The sequence below is a fragment of the Dermacentor andersoni genome, chromosome 3, assembly GCF_023375885.2.
Source record: "Dermacentor andersoni chromosome 3, qqDerAnde1_hic_scaffold, whole genome shotgun sequence".
Taxonomy (NCBI): Eukaryota; Metazoa; Arthropoda; class Arachnida; order Ixodida; family Ixodidae; genus Dermacentor; species Dermacentor andersoni.
Window position 1 is genome coordinate 192,353,173 of NC_092816.1, and position 16,355 is coordinate 192,369,527.

The 16,355-nt window shown below is 45.6% G+C and overlaps 1 protein-coding gene across 2 annotated transcripts in view; it reads left to right on the forward strand.

Moving 5' to 3' along the window:
• The first annotated feature begins 301 nt into the window (after nucleotides 1–301).
• Nucleotides 302–16,355, forward strand: part of LOC126524404 (focadhesin) — a 392,101-nt gene continuing 376,047 nt past the window's right edge. For both annotated transcript variants that reach the window (XM_050172727.3, XM_050172728.3), the window contains exon 1: nucleotides 302–561. In XM_050172727.3, coding sequence (XP_050028684.1) covers nucleotides 508–561 — 54 coding nt within the window. In that variant the 5' untranslated portion in view covers nucleotides 302–507. The remainder of the gene's footprint in view (nucleotides 562–16,355) is intronic.

Here is a 16,355-nt window from a genome sequence, read left to right on the forward strand (position 1 = left end):
CAGTGCATTTGCAATGGAAACCGCGTTTGACTTATCGTGAATTTGCCTGCATGTCTGCGTTTCTGCAATGGCGTTTGTGCAGCATCTGCTTTTCGTGCCGCATGGCCTCCGTGACGATGCGCGCGGAGGTCATGCGTGGAAAAACTAATATGTAGGTATTTGGGCCGAAAATTAATTCAATATACTTAAGAAATGACTCCACAAAAAGACAAAGATTTTTGGCTACTTTTAGGCTACCCAAAAGTTTCGCTTTTGGCTACACTGGCTATTTGGCTATCTGTGGTTTGAGCGATCTGGCAACCCTGTAATCCATGCTTTGACATCCGAAAGCGGCAACGTTTTTGCGCTGAAAATACAAACATACTACTCAGCCAAGCACGTGTACTCCGTGTTTTCAACGCAGCACATGAGTGAACGTCGCCGAATCTCGGCGAGTCCTCACGCGCAACGCGCATCTGTCCGTCCGCTACGGCTGCCTGTGTGAATTGAATTAGGCGGCAGCTCGCGATGGAAGACATACGGGCCATGCTGGACTTCGACGCGTCCTGTGTGCAGCGCAAGGTGAGCACGTGCATCGCGCACAACCTGCGACACCCACTTATAACTGGCGCTCATTCTTCTATCCGCAGGCAGACCACGTTCAGGTTCAGCGGTCTTTCGAGCTAAAAGCTTCGCTGTCTGTTTAGCCTGTTTTATGAGCATTGCTCACAACAACTCGACTGTCACTACCGGCAGTGGTGGTCGGCGTGCGCTGTTAGTTTCGTGTTATATGCTCGAGCCTTCGCCGCTTGCGGTGAGTAGCTTCGGGTGCTACATGATCATTCGGACTCGTCAAAGTCGCCGCGTGACACCGCTGACATTTCGTGTATTTTGTTTTTGAGCCTGTAATGTATACATTGTTGGTAGCGTCACTAAAATGCATGATCACCCACCACTTGCGTCCCGACAGCAGTCGTACATTACTTATTTACGTATCAGTGGGTTACAAGGGCAAGCGCTGCCGTCTGCAACTCTGTCAAAAATGCAGCAACGCTATTGTATAGCTATCCCCGTTATGCGCGAATTAAATCTGGCGTGAGCATGTCTTGATTGTGAATATGAAGGGTTCTCAAAGAAGCAATCTTAGTGAAATAAAAAAAAAAATCCCTAAGTTTTAACATTCCAAATTTGAGAGCATTGCCTCAAAGCAGTAATGTTAGTAAGAGGCAAAGAAGACAAAACGCACTTTAATTTGTGAAGCTCGGGAATAATCATTATAGGTAAACCGCTTACAATGCCATTTCATCACAAGTTGGTAGTCTAATCGCTATGAAGAAGGTAGGAACAGTCGTTGTGACTGATGTGATGTCAGCAATTCATGCACGCCACGAGCGCATGCGTCAATGCCTGAGTGACATGACGTCACGCCAGAGTTGACTACTTAAACGACTAACTCAATAAACGTGCGTTGATTCCTGTTCCTGCGTCCATTACTTCAGTGGCGATGAGGATTAACCCCCACGGCCAGGGTAAAGCATGGCGACACAAGCCGCGCCGCCTATTTTCTACGAAGGGGACGACAAGTGGGACGCATATCAGATGCGATCAGAAGCTTTTTTCGAAGCCCACCAGATTGTCGATCCGAAGAAGCATCGGGCCTTACTTGTTGCCGCCCTTAGTACCAAGATGGTAGATCTCCTGGCAGGCCGTTGTGCACCTGACAAAATTCAGGATCTGACGTACGAAGCAGCAGTTCAAAAACTGACCGAGTACTTTGCACCGAAAGGCAACGAGATAGCGGAGCCTTAACAGTTTTTCACAAGGAATCAGCAAGCTGACGAGTTGACAAGCAACTTCATTGTCGAGCTACGGAAAATGGCTAATAGGTGCAACTTTGACCAGGTGCTAGAGAGAATGCTGCGTGACAGGCTTGTCTGCAGTCTACGGGATGCTGGAGTATGGTAGATCTCCTGGCAGGCCGTTGTGCACCTGACAAAATTCAGGATCTGACGTACGAAGCAGCAGTTCAAAAACTGACCGAGTACTTTGCACCGAAAGGCAACGAGATAGCGGAGCCTTAACAGTTTTTCACAAGGAATCAGCAAGCTGACGAGTTGACAAGCAACTTCATTGTCGAGCTACGGAAAATGGCTAATAGGTGCAACTTTGACCAGGTGCTAGAGAGAATGCTGCGTGACAGGCTTGTCTGCAGTCTACGGGATGCTGGACTGCGTCGTAATCTGCTAGAAAGGCACACGCTCACACTGCAGGAAGCAGAGGATGTGGCGCTAGCCGCTGAGATGGCGGCACGCAATGTACAACAGATGGGAGATGGACCAATCAGAGAGGGCGTCCACGCAGTGCGAACAAAGCAAGAGCGGCAGAAGTTCTCCAGAAGACCACAGTCAGAGAGGATGGCAAAATCAAACAATGAAGTACAGACCGGCTGCCTTTGCTGCGGAAGCGACATCCACAAGACCGCCAAATACAGGTTCCGCCGTGTTGAGTGTTTCTCTTGTCGGAAGAGGGGACACCTGGCTTGCAATGTGCAATTCAATTCAATTGCAATGTGCAATTCCAAGCCACGCCAAGAAAACGTAGCTCACTGTGAGGAACCTTCCTTGGACAACTACGACTACGGACAGTTCCTGTTACACCTCCGTGAGTCGTCGACAGGACTGGTTCGGCCGATATGGCGAATGTTACAGTGGAAAGGGGTGCCTGTGAAGATGCAAGTGGACACAGGGTCACCAATGTCAATAGTGACATGGCCAACTTATGCCCAGCATCGCCACCGCTGGCCCAGGCTCAACAAGTCGTCATTTCAACTGAGTTGCTTCCTAAGGAGACTACCGGTGAAAGGACTGCTGAAAGTTCCTGTCACCTACGATGGGAAAACCGCCAACGCGACGCTAGTGGTGCTCGGCTGCTCAGGCCCAAACCCGTGTGGGCGAGACATAATGCAAGCATTTCAGCTGATCAGTGGCCCAGTGTTCCATGTGGACGTCAAGGACGGTAAGCCGCGAGCTGCTGAAGAAATTACCATCGCTGCTACGCTGAGGGTGGAATATGCCGATCTGTTTTCGCCAGGGCTAGGATTAATCAAGAGGTCTCCGGTTCATTTGCAGTTACCCGAAGGAACCGTACCGCGATTCTGTAAGGATCGTTCTATACCGTATGCGCTACAAGAGCCTGTAAGTGCAGAAATCGAAAGGTTGGCAGACGGGCATACTGATGCAGGTCGCCAGCGCCGAGTGGGCGGCGCCACTCTCTCCCGTCATCAAGAAGGACGGCTCCATTCGCTTGTGTGGCAATTTTAGAACGACAGTCAACACAGCATGCCACACAGAACAATATCCGCTGCCAAAGATAAGGGACATACTTGCGAAGCTCAGCGGAGGGGAAGTATTCAGTACAATAGATTTGAAGGATGCATACAACCAGCTACCAATAGATGACGCGACAAAGAAGCTGCTGATGATAAACATGCCAAAAGGGTTGTATAGTTTCAACCGGCTACCGTTTGGGGTGGCATCAGCACCGGCGGTTTTTCAGAAGCAAATGGAAGCACTGTTGCAAGGTCTACCGGGTGTGCAAGTGTACTTAGACGATGTGGTGGTCGCCGAGAAAAGAGGAAATTGTGACACGTTGCGCAAGGTGTTCCACCGGTTCAGGGAAGCTTGTGTTAAACTTCACCCGCTCAAATGCAGGTTCCGTCTGTCGGAGGTGGAATTCCTTGGTCACTGTATTAGGGTAAAAGGTCTGAGACCAAAGACGAAAAACATCAACGCGCTCTTACGAATGCCTCAACCTACGTGTGTAACGGAACTTCCCTTGCTACTAGGTCTCATTACGTATTACAACGCATTCTTGGGGAACTTGGCTACAGTGCTTGTGCCATTATATGAGTTGTTAAGAAAGAGCAGGCCTTGGCAATGGGAAGCTAAGCAAGAAAATGCATACGAGGCAGTGAAGCAGTTGATAAAGGAGGTGCATATTTTGACCCACTATGACCCAACAAAACCAATCGTTTTGGAAACGGACGCATCCTCATGCGGTACCGGGGCCGTCTTGTACCACAGAGTGGACGGCGTAAACCAACCAATCTGGTTTCGATCTCGCACCGTTCTTCAGCCGAGTGAAATTATGCTCAGATTGAGCGCGAAGCCTTAGCGGTGGTATTCGGCGTGACGAAGTGTCGCGAATATTTGCTGGGAAACCAATTTACATTGGTCACAGATCATAAGCCGCTGATGCGTCTTTTTAGTCCCAATAAACGAATATCACCTTTGGCAGCAGCAAGGACACAGTGTTGGGCACTTTTACTCAGTGGTTACAAGTATTCCATTGAGTACAAATTGGGAAATGACATAATTGTCATAGCCGTCTTCCCGTGCAAGCGCCACATGATGACAAGACAGTGAAGTTGATGTTGAAAGATGAACGGGAGTACGGGCTGCTAACATACCATCTGCACACAGCGGTGGTGCCGTCGCACAATTTGGCCATAATGACGGCACGTGATAGCACGCTAATGGCGGTTATGTGTTATGTTTGGGAAGGCTGGCCATGGAAATTGTCGGCAACACAAGAAGCATTACGACCTATGTTCCAAAAGAAAGACGAGCTGACATGCAGCCATGGTATTGTTTATTGGGGCCATCGGGCTTTCTTTATCATCTTTATCATCTGCCTCTGTTCCTTCCTCATGGAAGTTAGCTAAAGTGCTTCCTCTTTATAAATCCAGTGATAAGCAGTCTATCAAACTACAGACCAATTTTAATAACATCACAGTCATGCAAAATCTTAAAACACATAATTCAAAAACACATGGTGCTTTTCCTGGAACCTCATAATCTGCTATCCAACATACAGTATGGGTTTAGGCGCGGTTTTAGTACAATGCAGTCGTGTTTACGTGTGACATTTTTCTTAACCTTAATGTTAGAAGCCAGGTTGACACTATCTTTATAGACTTCTCTAAAGCATTTGACACAGTATTACATTCTAAACTTTTGCTAAACCTAATGCTGTACTAAATAATCCTCCAATAGTTAAGTGGATTTCAAGCTTTCTTTCACTTCGTTCCCAGTTCGTCTCTTATAGCTCAACCGAATCGACTTATTGATGTGACATCTGGAGTCCATCTGGAGTTCCCCAAGGCTCCGTTCTTGGGCCACCACTTTTCTTAATGTACATAAATGATTTGCCTTTTAACATCTCTTCTAACATTCCTATTTATGCCAATGATTGTGTTTTATATGAAGTTAATAACTCTTCTGATGATAATTACTGCCTCCAAGAGTCATTTGCTAGGTTTTGCACTTGGTGCAACATCTGGCATATGAACGTTAACTTTGGTAAAACCGTCCTTATGTCCTTCTGTAAAAAAATCTTCTCTTTTTCATTACTCCTTCAGTAACCATCCTAAGTATAGGGTATCAGAGTATAAGTATCTTGGTGTCATTTTTACGCATAATATGTCATGGTCTAATTGCATTGATTACATTTGTAACAAAGCACTAAAAAAATTAGGTTACCTACGTCGTACACTATCCAGCTCTCTAAAAGATACTAAACTACTGTTATAGAAACTGCTAATCTGTCCTGTTGTTGACTAAGCATCTGTCGTTTGGAACCCTTATAAGGAGTGTGAGATTAACAGGCTAGAAGCAATTCAGAAAAAAGCTGTAAGATTTATATGTCACCGTTATGACCATGACTTTTCACCCTCTTCTTCACTTTGTTCCTTGAATTTAACTTCGCTCTATTTATATCGCCGCATAGCATCGTTACATTTCTTGCATAGCGTCATCAATTCTTCCGTTAGACTTTCAAAAAACTTTACTAACCTCACGCCAGAGTCATCAACGAGACATCACAACTTGAACTTGATGCTCTACTTTGCACTCACTGATATCCTTAAATTCAGCTTTTTTCCTCGTTCCATAGAAGATGGGAATTCCTTACCTGGGTCTATTCGCTCATGCTTGCCGTGAAGTTTTGTATCTGCCATCCAGGATGAATGGTCCTAGCACATCACCCTCATCGTATCATACTTGTCTCTGTATAGTTTTCTTCTGTTAATCCGCCCCTGCTATAATGCTTATTGCACTGTAGTATGTCCAAGTAAATTATAAATAATAAAGATGGCTAGCGGTGACCTCCTTTTTGAACTCCGTGATAAAAAGCAACATGAGAAACTGCATAGCCTAGTGTCATTTGGTGATGTACCAGTGACAGTGACCCTGCACCACATGACGAACACGACTCGTGGTGTTGTTTTCGAGGACGACCTGATGAAGCTGACAGAAGCTGAAATATTAGAAGGCTGGAGCGAGCAAAATGTAGTCAATGTTTAGAGAATTATGCTAAGGCGTGATGACAAAGATCAAGACCAAGCACCTGATACTCACCTTTGGTTCATGTGTACTTCCTGGGAGTATTGAGACAGGGCATGTGAAGATCCGGGTAAGACCATATGTCCCAAACCCTTTGCGATGTTTCAAATGCCAGCGATTTGGCTACAGTTCGCAGAACTGCTGAGGCCGCCAAAATTGTGCTAAGCAGTGCTCATGGGTACTCCTCTGAATCATGTGAAAACTCCCTCTACTGTTTGAACTTTGATGGGGAGCATGTCGCATACTCGCATTCGTGCCCATCATAGAAAAATGAAAAAAAAAAGTAACTACCAAAGTGAAAGAGAATATTTAATTTAAAGAGCCACGAAGGTGCATGTCATACCTGCCCAAGAACAGCTTTGCCGATGTGGTGTCCCAGGGGGCATCGACACAACGGCTTCTGGCTCACACATAGTGAGCTGCCAGTGAGGCCATCCACCCGAGACGAAGCCTTCACGTCAAACACAGTGCTTGCGAGAGCACTTGTCCAGCACTTCACAAGAGACAATGGACACAACAACCAGCCAGAAGGCGCTGCCAGCGCTGAAGGAGCGGCGACAATATCTCAACTGCTCCAAAAAAGAGAAATCCCACATTACAGGGCCTGTGAAAAGTTTTGTAAGCTAACTAAAACCACACAGCAGAAAACTCTTAAGATGGAAGGGCACTCAAATACTGCATTAGAACGTTAGAGGTCTCCTTCACAATCTTGACGTTAAAGAGCTCCTTCGCAAATTTAGTCCCAGGGTGCTGTGTGTTCAAGAAACGCACTTCAAACATACGCAAATAGATTTTCTTCCAGAGTATGCTATTTTTTGTAAAGGCCATGATGACACTGTTGTGTCATCCGGTCGTGTGGCTATGATAATTGACAGAGGTGTTTCGTGCTGGGAATTAAAACTTTGTACGCCCCTAGAGGCAGCTGCTGTTCGAAGGGTGTTGTTTGACAAGCTAGCCCAGTTCAGTATCAGCTCTGTTTAGAATGACAGAACGCTGAGCTAGTTGGTAAGGATTCATAATGCAATGGACACAACAAGTTGATAGTCGGCGTTCGTGTTGTCCACTTCTTTACTCTTGTGTCCTGTCTGCATGCCTCAGCTCTGTATACATCCCTCCTAATTATCAACTTAATAAAACCGAATTTAAACTTTACATAGATGAACTTCCGGTGCCATACATAGTTGTCGGATATCTAAGCGCACATAACACTTTGTGGGAAGACTCTCGTTGCGATGTGAGAGGTTGCCTAATTGAAAACTTTCTTTTCCTCAGGAACGTGTATACTCAATAAGAAAGAGCCGACGTACTACAGCGTAGCACATAATACATACTCCTCCATAGACTTTAGCATAGTGTCGAGTACACTAATGCCATACATGGAGTGGTCCATTTTCATGAACCCCTTTGGGAGTGACCACTGCCCAATAATGTTAAAGGGCCCCTCACCAGGTCCGGCCATTTTGAGCTGACAAGCGCAGAGCATACAATGCTCTCTAACAATCGTGTTTGCAAAGAATTACATCGCTGCGCACCGTAGAAAGATCTGAAATTTAAATCCAAATGCCGTTTTCCCTTTCCCTGGCAGCAACCGCACTCCAAGCCAGACGGGGACATAGTCGTGTTCTTGTGCCTATGTAGTTGTGTCCGCAGTCTGACGTCGCTTGTGGTGACACATGACTTCGAGAATTATTCAAGGCAACATCTGTTATTTGTGTGATCTGTTGCTTGAATTGAAAAATTAAAGTTCAGAGAAACAATAAAGCACTTGAAGGGAATGTCTGCGTGTTTTCTGTTTTACTTCGCATCGAAGCAAGAGAGATGTACTTCCGCTTTGTCTGCTTGTTCCCACGGTCGTGCAGTGATGTGTGCAGGTACCAAAACTATGCCATTTTCTACCGTGTGCCAGCGCGTGATTATGCTCTGCGATCTGCTTGTTCTGTCTCAGTATTCGTGTAGCACTGAATTATACCGCTAGTCATGTTTCCTTGTGCACAGCGCGCAAAATCGTGCGCTGCGCGAACGAGATAACAGCTCGCGCGCGGCGCGGTCAGAGGAAATGCGTTGCGCCGAAAAAAAGCGAGGAGAGAAAAAATGAAAGCGGGGCCTGTGACGTATGCGTCACGCGATATTTTGCAGTAAACTTTTAGCAAGGCAGGCAGAAAAAAGGTTGGACCCTCTCGCGTCTAACCGTGCGTGGCTTAGCTGTGACCGGTGAAAAGGGGATCCTGGGGGTTGAGCTGATGCCGGGTGTTTGTACCTTAACAGCCCCTCGGCGGAGGCAACACATCCCTTTGGCCTCGGCTTCACTAAAAGGCAGCACCCCCGGACTGACCCACCCGGGAGAAATCGGTAGTTGCCTCTTCCTGTCCCCCTCTCCACTCTTCGTCTTTCTCTCTCACACTTTGAATCTTTCCTGTCTTCTACTCACTTCAATTTACTTCTCATTTTCCAGGTAGCAAGGGTTAACTGTGTGTATCTACCCAGCCTTGGGTACATATATTAGGTTATAGCGGCGTTGTATAGCTGACGTCTACAGGTATGTTCCTAACCTTGTAGCGTCCCCTTGTTGGGCTCAGTGGTGGGTGGCTATCATCACCACTGAATATTCTAAGAATGACATGACATATGCATCCCCCCCCTCCTTCCAGATCGTCCTAACAAAAGAGGGTGCACCGAAGCAATTTTTTATTTCACTTCAAAAACCAATGTAGAAACATTCCCACGCTACCACGTGATCCACAGTGAAGGATCTCTGCCAATGAGAAAACTATCCCCATTCCTAGTAGCAAAATACCTAGCAGAAAAAATTGGAAAACAATACAAGGTTTCAAAGATGTCAAGTGGGGACCTCCTCCTTGAACTCGAAACCAAAGGCCAAATAGAAAAGCTCCCTGATCTCACCAGTGTCGGTGACATCAAAGTCACAATCTCAGCACACCGTTCTCTTAACACAAACAGGGGCATAATATCAGAAGAAGATTTCTTAAACCTCAGCGATGAAGAACTCCTGGAAGGTTTCCAAGAACAATATGTAATCAAGGTTCAAAGAATAACTCTCCGAAGAAATGACGAACAAATCCCAACCAAACACGTTATACTTACTTTTGGTACCAGTATTGTATCTACTACACTTGATGCAGGCTATCTGAAGATCAACGTAAGACCATATATCCCAAACCTGAGGCGGTGTTTCAAGTGCCAGAGGTTCGGACATGCATCGCAATCATGTAGAGGTAAATCAACATGTGCAAAGTGTAGTGCCAATGACCATCAGTCAGAGAACTGCAATGCTGCTCCACACTGTACAAACTGCAAAGGAGATCATCCAGCATATTCACGATCTTGCCCCTGCTGGAAAAAAGAGAAAGAGATAATTGCACTTACGCTGAAAGAGAAGATTTTCTTCTATGAAGCAAGAAAGAAATTAGCACACTTACCTCTAACAACCTACGCCAGTGCGGTGCGGCAGGGGACAGCACCGCAGTGGTCTCGGGAGTCTACAGGGACCGCAGTCAGTGGCCCAGTAGTAACTCCATCCGTCCCCTTGGTGGCAGCAGCCAGTGCTGCTCCATCGTCATTAAAGACTGGCCTGCAGACCCCGGTTTCACAGGGCCCCAGTCTATATCGAACTCCAAGGCCTGAGACGCACATCTCAGCGCCTCGTTCTTGACCATACAGCACCTCGGAGAAGGCTATAGAGGTCGACACAAAAACTCCGGCGTCATCGACGCCAAAAGATCAGCATTCTCTGGAGCGCACTAAGAAAGACAAGCTCACAATAACTATGCGAACAAAGGGACCGGTAACCTGAATGGTTACCATTCTTCCAATAGTACATTTCCGCTAACAAATGTCACCTACAGTTGCTTAGTACATATATATAAGTTAACATTCTCAATTCTGCCACTATGGCTTTTATCATGCATTGGAATTGCAGAGGACTGATTCACAATTTAGATGACATTAAAGACGTAACTAATAAGTTTTCGCCAGTCGCACTTTGCCTACAGGAAACAAACTTAGGCCCTAAACACAGTCGATTCATTAGAGGCTTCACTGTTGTCCGAAGGGACCGCGAATGTTCCAGCCGTTTGTCAGGTGGAGTGGCTATAGTCGTGCAGGGCGGCACTCCTACCCGAAATGTCCAATTAAATACATCTTTGGAGGCCATAGCTGTCACCATTCTGTCCCACAAAACCATCACCATTTGCTCACTATATATTCCACCCCACACACATTTTACTATTAAAGACTTAGAAAATCTAACAGATCAGTTACCGGAGCCGCTTGTTTTAGTAGGAGATTTTAATGCTCATTGTACTCTTTGGGGCAGTGCCAAAACTGACCAAAGAGGGCAACGCGTTGAAGATTTTATTGTCAAATGACATCTGCCTTTAAACTCCGGTGCGCCAACATATTTCTCACCGACTTCCCGCACTTTTAGTTGTTTAGATTTAGCTTTTTGTTCACCCTCTCTTTTTACTGATCTTAAATGGGAAGCTCTCGACACGTCATATGGTAGCGATCACTTATCGCACTCATCAAACTGCTATCACCACCACAAACTCCAGTAACTAGACCACACCGATGGAAATTACGGCTCCCTGACTGGCAGGTTTTTATGGAGAACGCGAAACTGGAAAATGTCTTTTCACCAGAGCTTAGTATTGATGAACTTAATAAAAATATCACGGAAGTTATAATCTCAGTGGCAGAAAAGACAATACCACAAACATCTAGCCTTCCGCGCAGAGAGATCTACCCCTGGTGGACTCCTGAGTGCACAGAAGCAAAAGAAAGCTTCAAAATAGGACCTGGGGCATGTTACGAAGACACCCCACCTATACCAACCTCTTATGCCTTAAGCAGGCCAAAGCCAAAGCACGATTTATCAGAAGGCAGGCAGAAAAATTATCGTGGAAAAACTATGTATCTTTAATAAACAGTTTAGTCGCATCTAAATGAATGTGGGAACAGGTTGGAAAGTTTTGGGGAGATTACTCATCTTACACAATACCGTTACTTACAAGTCCAGGCACACAAACAACAATACAAGAACAGGCAGATATACTTGGAGAACATTTTTGTGATGTATCCAGTTTATTGCATTATACAAAGGAATTTCCAAAGTACAAACAGTCTGCTGAAAAACAGAAGCTGCCCACTACTGGCACATCAAATGAACCATACAATTCCCCCCTCACACAACAAGAAATAAACAGAGTTCTTTCAGCAGGGAAAAACACAGCGCCAGGTCACGACCATATTCACTATGCCATGCTGGCTCATTTATCTCAAGCATCTGTAAACGCTCTCCTTAAATTGTTTAACTTAATCTGGGAATCTGGCATAATGCCGGAAGAATGGAAAAAGGCAATAGCAGTTCCATTTCTAAAAGCCGATAAATCCCCCATATCCGCAAGTAACTACAGACCTATTGACCTCACAAGCTGTTTGGCAATATCATATGAAAGCATTATCAATATAAGACCCTCATTAATTTAGAATCAAGAAACCTTATTGACCCCCACCAGTGTGGATATAATAAGGGTTGTTCAACTACTGACCACCCTGTCCGTCTAGAACATGAAATCCAATATGCATTTTTACACAAACGACACTCTCTTGCAGTTTTCTTCGATTTAGAAAAAGCCTATGATACCACTTGGAGATATGGAATTTTAAGAGACCTGGCTGACCTCGGCATCCGGCGTAAAATGCTGAACTGCCTAGTGATTTTATGTCTAATAGAACATTTCAGGTACGTCTAGGTTCAGTACAATCTCATACATTTAAACAGGAAAATGGTGTTCCCCAAGGCTGTGTTCTCAGCACGACACTCTTTATAGTAAAAATGAACTCAGTTAATAAGATTATACCGTCGTCTATTATGCACTCTGTTTACGTAGACGATCTCCAAGTGGCTTGCTGTGCCTCAAATTTACTAACCTGTGAAAGGCAGCTTCAACTCACAATAAATAAACTTACACAATGGGCTAACAAAAATGGTTTCCGTTTCTCCACACAGAAAACAGTTACTGTTTTGTTCTCTCAGAAACGAGGGCTACACAGCGATCCAGCCCTAAAATTGAATGACGTCATACTGCCGGTGAAACAAGACCATAAGTTTTTAGGAGTAACCTTTGACACCAAACTAAACTTCCTAGCCCACATAAAAGCACTAAAAATTAAAGCAAATAAAGCTCTAAATATCCTTAAAATTTTGTCTCATAAGCACTGGGGTTCCGACCGAACGTGCCTTTTACGTGCTTACCGGTCTCTTGTGCGTAGCCTTTTAGACTACGGCTCCGTGGTTTACGGCTCAGCCAGACAGTCCTACATCCAACGACTTGATCCAGTACATAACCTTGGACTGCGACTGGCAAGTGGTGCCTACAGAACTTCATCTATTCAAAGTTTATACGTCGAGTGTAATGAACCCCCCTTACAGCAGCGCAGAGCATTACTAACTTTTTCCTACGTACTTCAGTCATCACCGCAACACATATGCTACAACATCCTCACACAATGCAACTCACGCTTACACTACACAAATAAACCGAACATGATTAGGCCACTTGTCCTGCGGTATGAGCAATACTGTCGGGATTATGACATTCCCCACGAAGTCCTCCAGGTTGCCAAGAAACCACAACGGTTGGCCCCGTGGTACGATTTCACACACTTATGTGATTGGACGTTAACATATCTAAAGAAAAGAGACATCCCACACGAACACATTATACAAGAATTCCGTGCACTTCAGGACAAATATCAAGATCACATGGAATTCTACACTGATGGCTCCAAAACAAAAGAACACGTGGGTGTAGGGACCGTAACAGAAAATTGGGAAAGAAGTATTCGTCTACCAAAACATGCCTCTGTTTTCACTGCTGAAGTTTATGCTGTATGGGTTGTAGTTAAAAAGATTATCACTGGCAAGTACAAAAACACAGTCATATACACCGATTCCTTTAAGGGAAGCTGAAGAGTCTGTCGAATTCGATAAGACGCTCATATAAGGACGCGGGAATCTTATAAACCATGCAGGCAAAATTTTGGGGGGATTTTTCACTTAAGAGTGACGTAATCGTTGGTTAAAATTGCGCTGTAGCTCCGCCCCCTGTCGAGCGCCGCGCGCTGCTGCTGACACTGACGATACGAGTGGAGACCGGAAACCGTGGCGTAGTGACGTCAGCACTGGTGTTCCGTTCCTTCGCAGTCTCTGCGACCGTGCCTGACCGTGCTTATTTCTGCGTGCATGTCGTCCTAATCTGCTTCGCTCGACCCTACATTCCTTTGTTTGTGTGTATGTAGAGTGGTAGTTGACGTGCGCAGCATCAATTGAACTTGTAGGCCGATCATGCCGGCGTTCTGTGCAGCCTATGGTTGCACGAACACCAGCGGCCGCGACGATGTTCCATTAGTTCCCGCAAGACAAGAAGCTTTCAGCTAAGTGGGAGGCTGCTGTGAAGCAAAAGAACTTGAAGCGCTCAAGAACAACAGTGTGCTCTAACCACTTCCGTGACGACGATTACTACCAGAGTTTATCAATAATGCATGCTTTGGGTTCTCCTTCATGTTAGCACGCTGAATGGAAGGTGCATGTTTATGTCCCACCCTTGACGCAGGTTTCATCGCGAAGCGCCGCGAATTTTCTATTCGCATGTGTGTTGTGAAACAGCCTGCATGCAGCTACCATAACGCAGTGCAATTGTAAAGTTTGCATGTGTTGGAAAGCCGGCTCACGCCAGGACACTGCGCTCCCCCTTCTCTCGCACACATAGAGAAACCGACCATCTCACGTAGCCGACGGAATTCACCAGTTACAAGTAGCGTGCGAATGGTGCGCTGATGAAGGTTCTATACTACATGTGCTACAACAGCCGGTAAACTTTTCTCGCGTTTAAACTGTCTGTGTAGATTGCCGACAGTTTGGGGCAGCGAACAAATGCCGAAGATCGCATCACCGCTTGCGTTCTACGAGCAGGCATGCAGGAACATAACACTACAGTTGTTTGCCCGGAAACGAACTCACTGGATCGCTGAGTGCAGCTTCCTAAAAACATACTCACCAAAGAACATTTCCAACACGAGGAGGTGCTAACACTTCGCCTTCGTTCGCGTGGAAAGCACTGCTTGCACCAGCATTTTTTGCTTCTTGGAGAGGCCGGCTCTTTGCAATCGCCTCGTACATGTAGGGAGTAAAGTATAAACCCCATACAAGTGATCTTGCACACGACAGCGACAAGCGAGGCGATGGCTGTCGCGTTCACTCATCGCCTACAAGCCGAACTCCACGCGAGCGACGGCTTTGAGCGACGGCTTCCCGGTATGAGGGCAGCAATATATATACGCGCAGAAACTAGCGTGATGCATGCTTTATCAATTTAAGTTGATGTATTTTACTGTAAAAAGGAGCATAAAATATTTCTGAAGGTCTTGCACTAGGTTCTTATCACACGTGTAAAATTCAATAGTTTGTTCGTTCCGTGCAACAAACAGTAGTATTTGAGTTATGTACATCCAGTTCCGGCATCGCACTATTGGCTAGTCGCTCATAGCACTTCCGGGCGACGAGCGACGAGTTCTAGATTTCTAGAAACGAGCGATCGAGCGACAATACCAAGCGATCTGTTCAAGTGACAGCCTGTTTTCTAGCTTGAAGCCGTCGCCATCGCGCACAACATCGCTCTCGTGGGGTTTGGAGTTAACGCCGAACTCCTCAGAGAAACGCAAGCTCTCAAAATTTTCCATGACCGTCTCAACAAAACAGCGCCAAACTACCTTGCACCGTGCTTCATGTGTAGCGGCAGCAGTCAGTCCGGACAAACATCATTGTTGACGTCACGAGGCGCCCGACCAATCACAGGCGGAAATGAGGTGCACGAGCTTCCCCGAGTCTGCTGCTGCACTTTTCGTCGAAATAAAATCTGTTTGCGCTTCTTTCACTCAATTTCGATGCGATATTCGAATTCGGAGGGTTGAAAACCATGACGTACTGCTCTTCACTCATTTTTTCTGGAAAAGCTATCAGCTTCCCTCTAAGAACACTGAAGGCTCTAAATCTGAAATCTGAGTGTGAACCCCTGTTAGGATATATACTAAACATAGTCTCGCTTAACAAATACGGAAGATCAATCCGCTTCTGCTGGGTACCAAGTCATGTTGGGTTACCGGGTAACGAAGCAGCCGATAGATGTGCATCGATGGCAGCGCACAAAGACATAATAAACACAACACTTCCATATAAAGATAGTATCCGTGCCATTAGGAAGGCCTTGGTGTCAAAGTGGCAACACAAATGGGGCCATTGTACAGAAAACAAGCTATATCTCACTAAACCCGTACTTGGTGAGTGGAAGTCGTGCAACCACAAGGAGCGCTTCTTTGAAGTAGTTCTATGCCGACTATGCATTGGGCACGCACACCTCACACACAATTATCTACTTACAAAAGAAGACGTGCCGACATGTGAAAAATGGCAAGAGCAACTAACAGTCATGCATATATTACTCACATGCACACACATTGAAGTACAAAGACGAAACCTTTTGCACAACCTATATCAAATGCACATACCTTTACATCCTGCTTTAATTTTAGGAGATGATTCGATAGTCCCATTACCTGACCTGCCTAAATTCCTAGACGACACTGGCTTTTTACACAAAATATAGATTAACACAGCCTTTCTCCTCTTAAATAGTATTATAAAACACCCCGTGTTTGGCACAGCATAGCCTTAGCCACTTTTGTGCCACTAAACCACATTTAACTAACTAACTAACATCATGCGTTCTTGTGCACAACGCGCAAAATCATGTGTTGCGCGAAGCGAGACATCACAACAGCTTGTGTACAACGCCGCAAGTGGAAGTGTGTGCAGTGACAAAAAATAAAGTGAGGAGAAAAAGAAATGAAGGCGGCGCCCTTGACGTATGTGTCACTCGATCCTCGAGGTTTGGTATG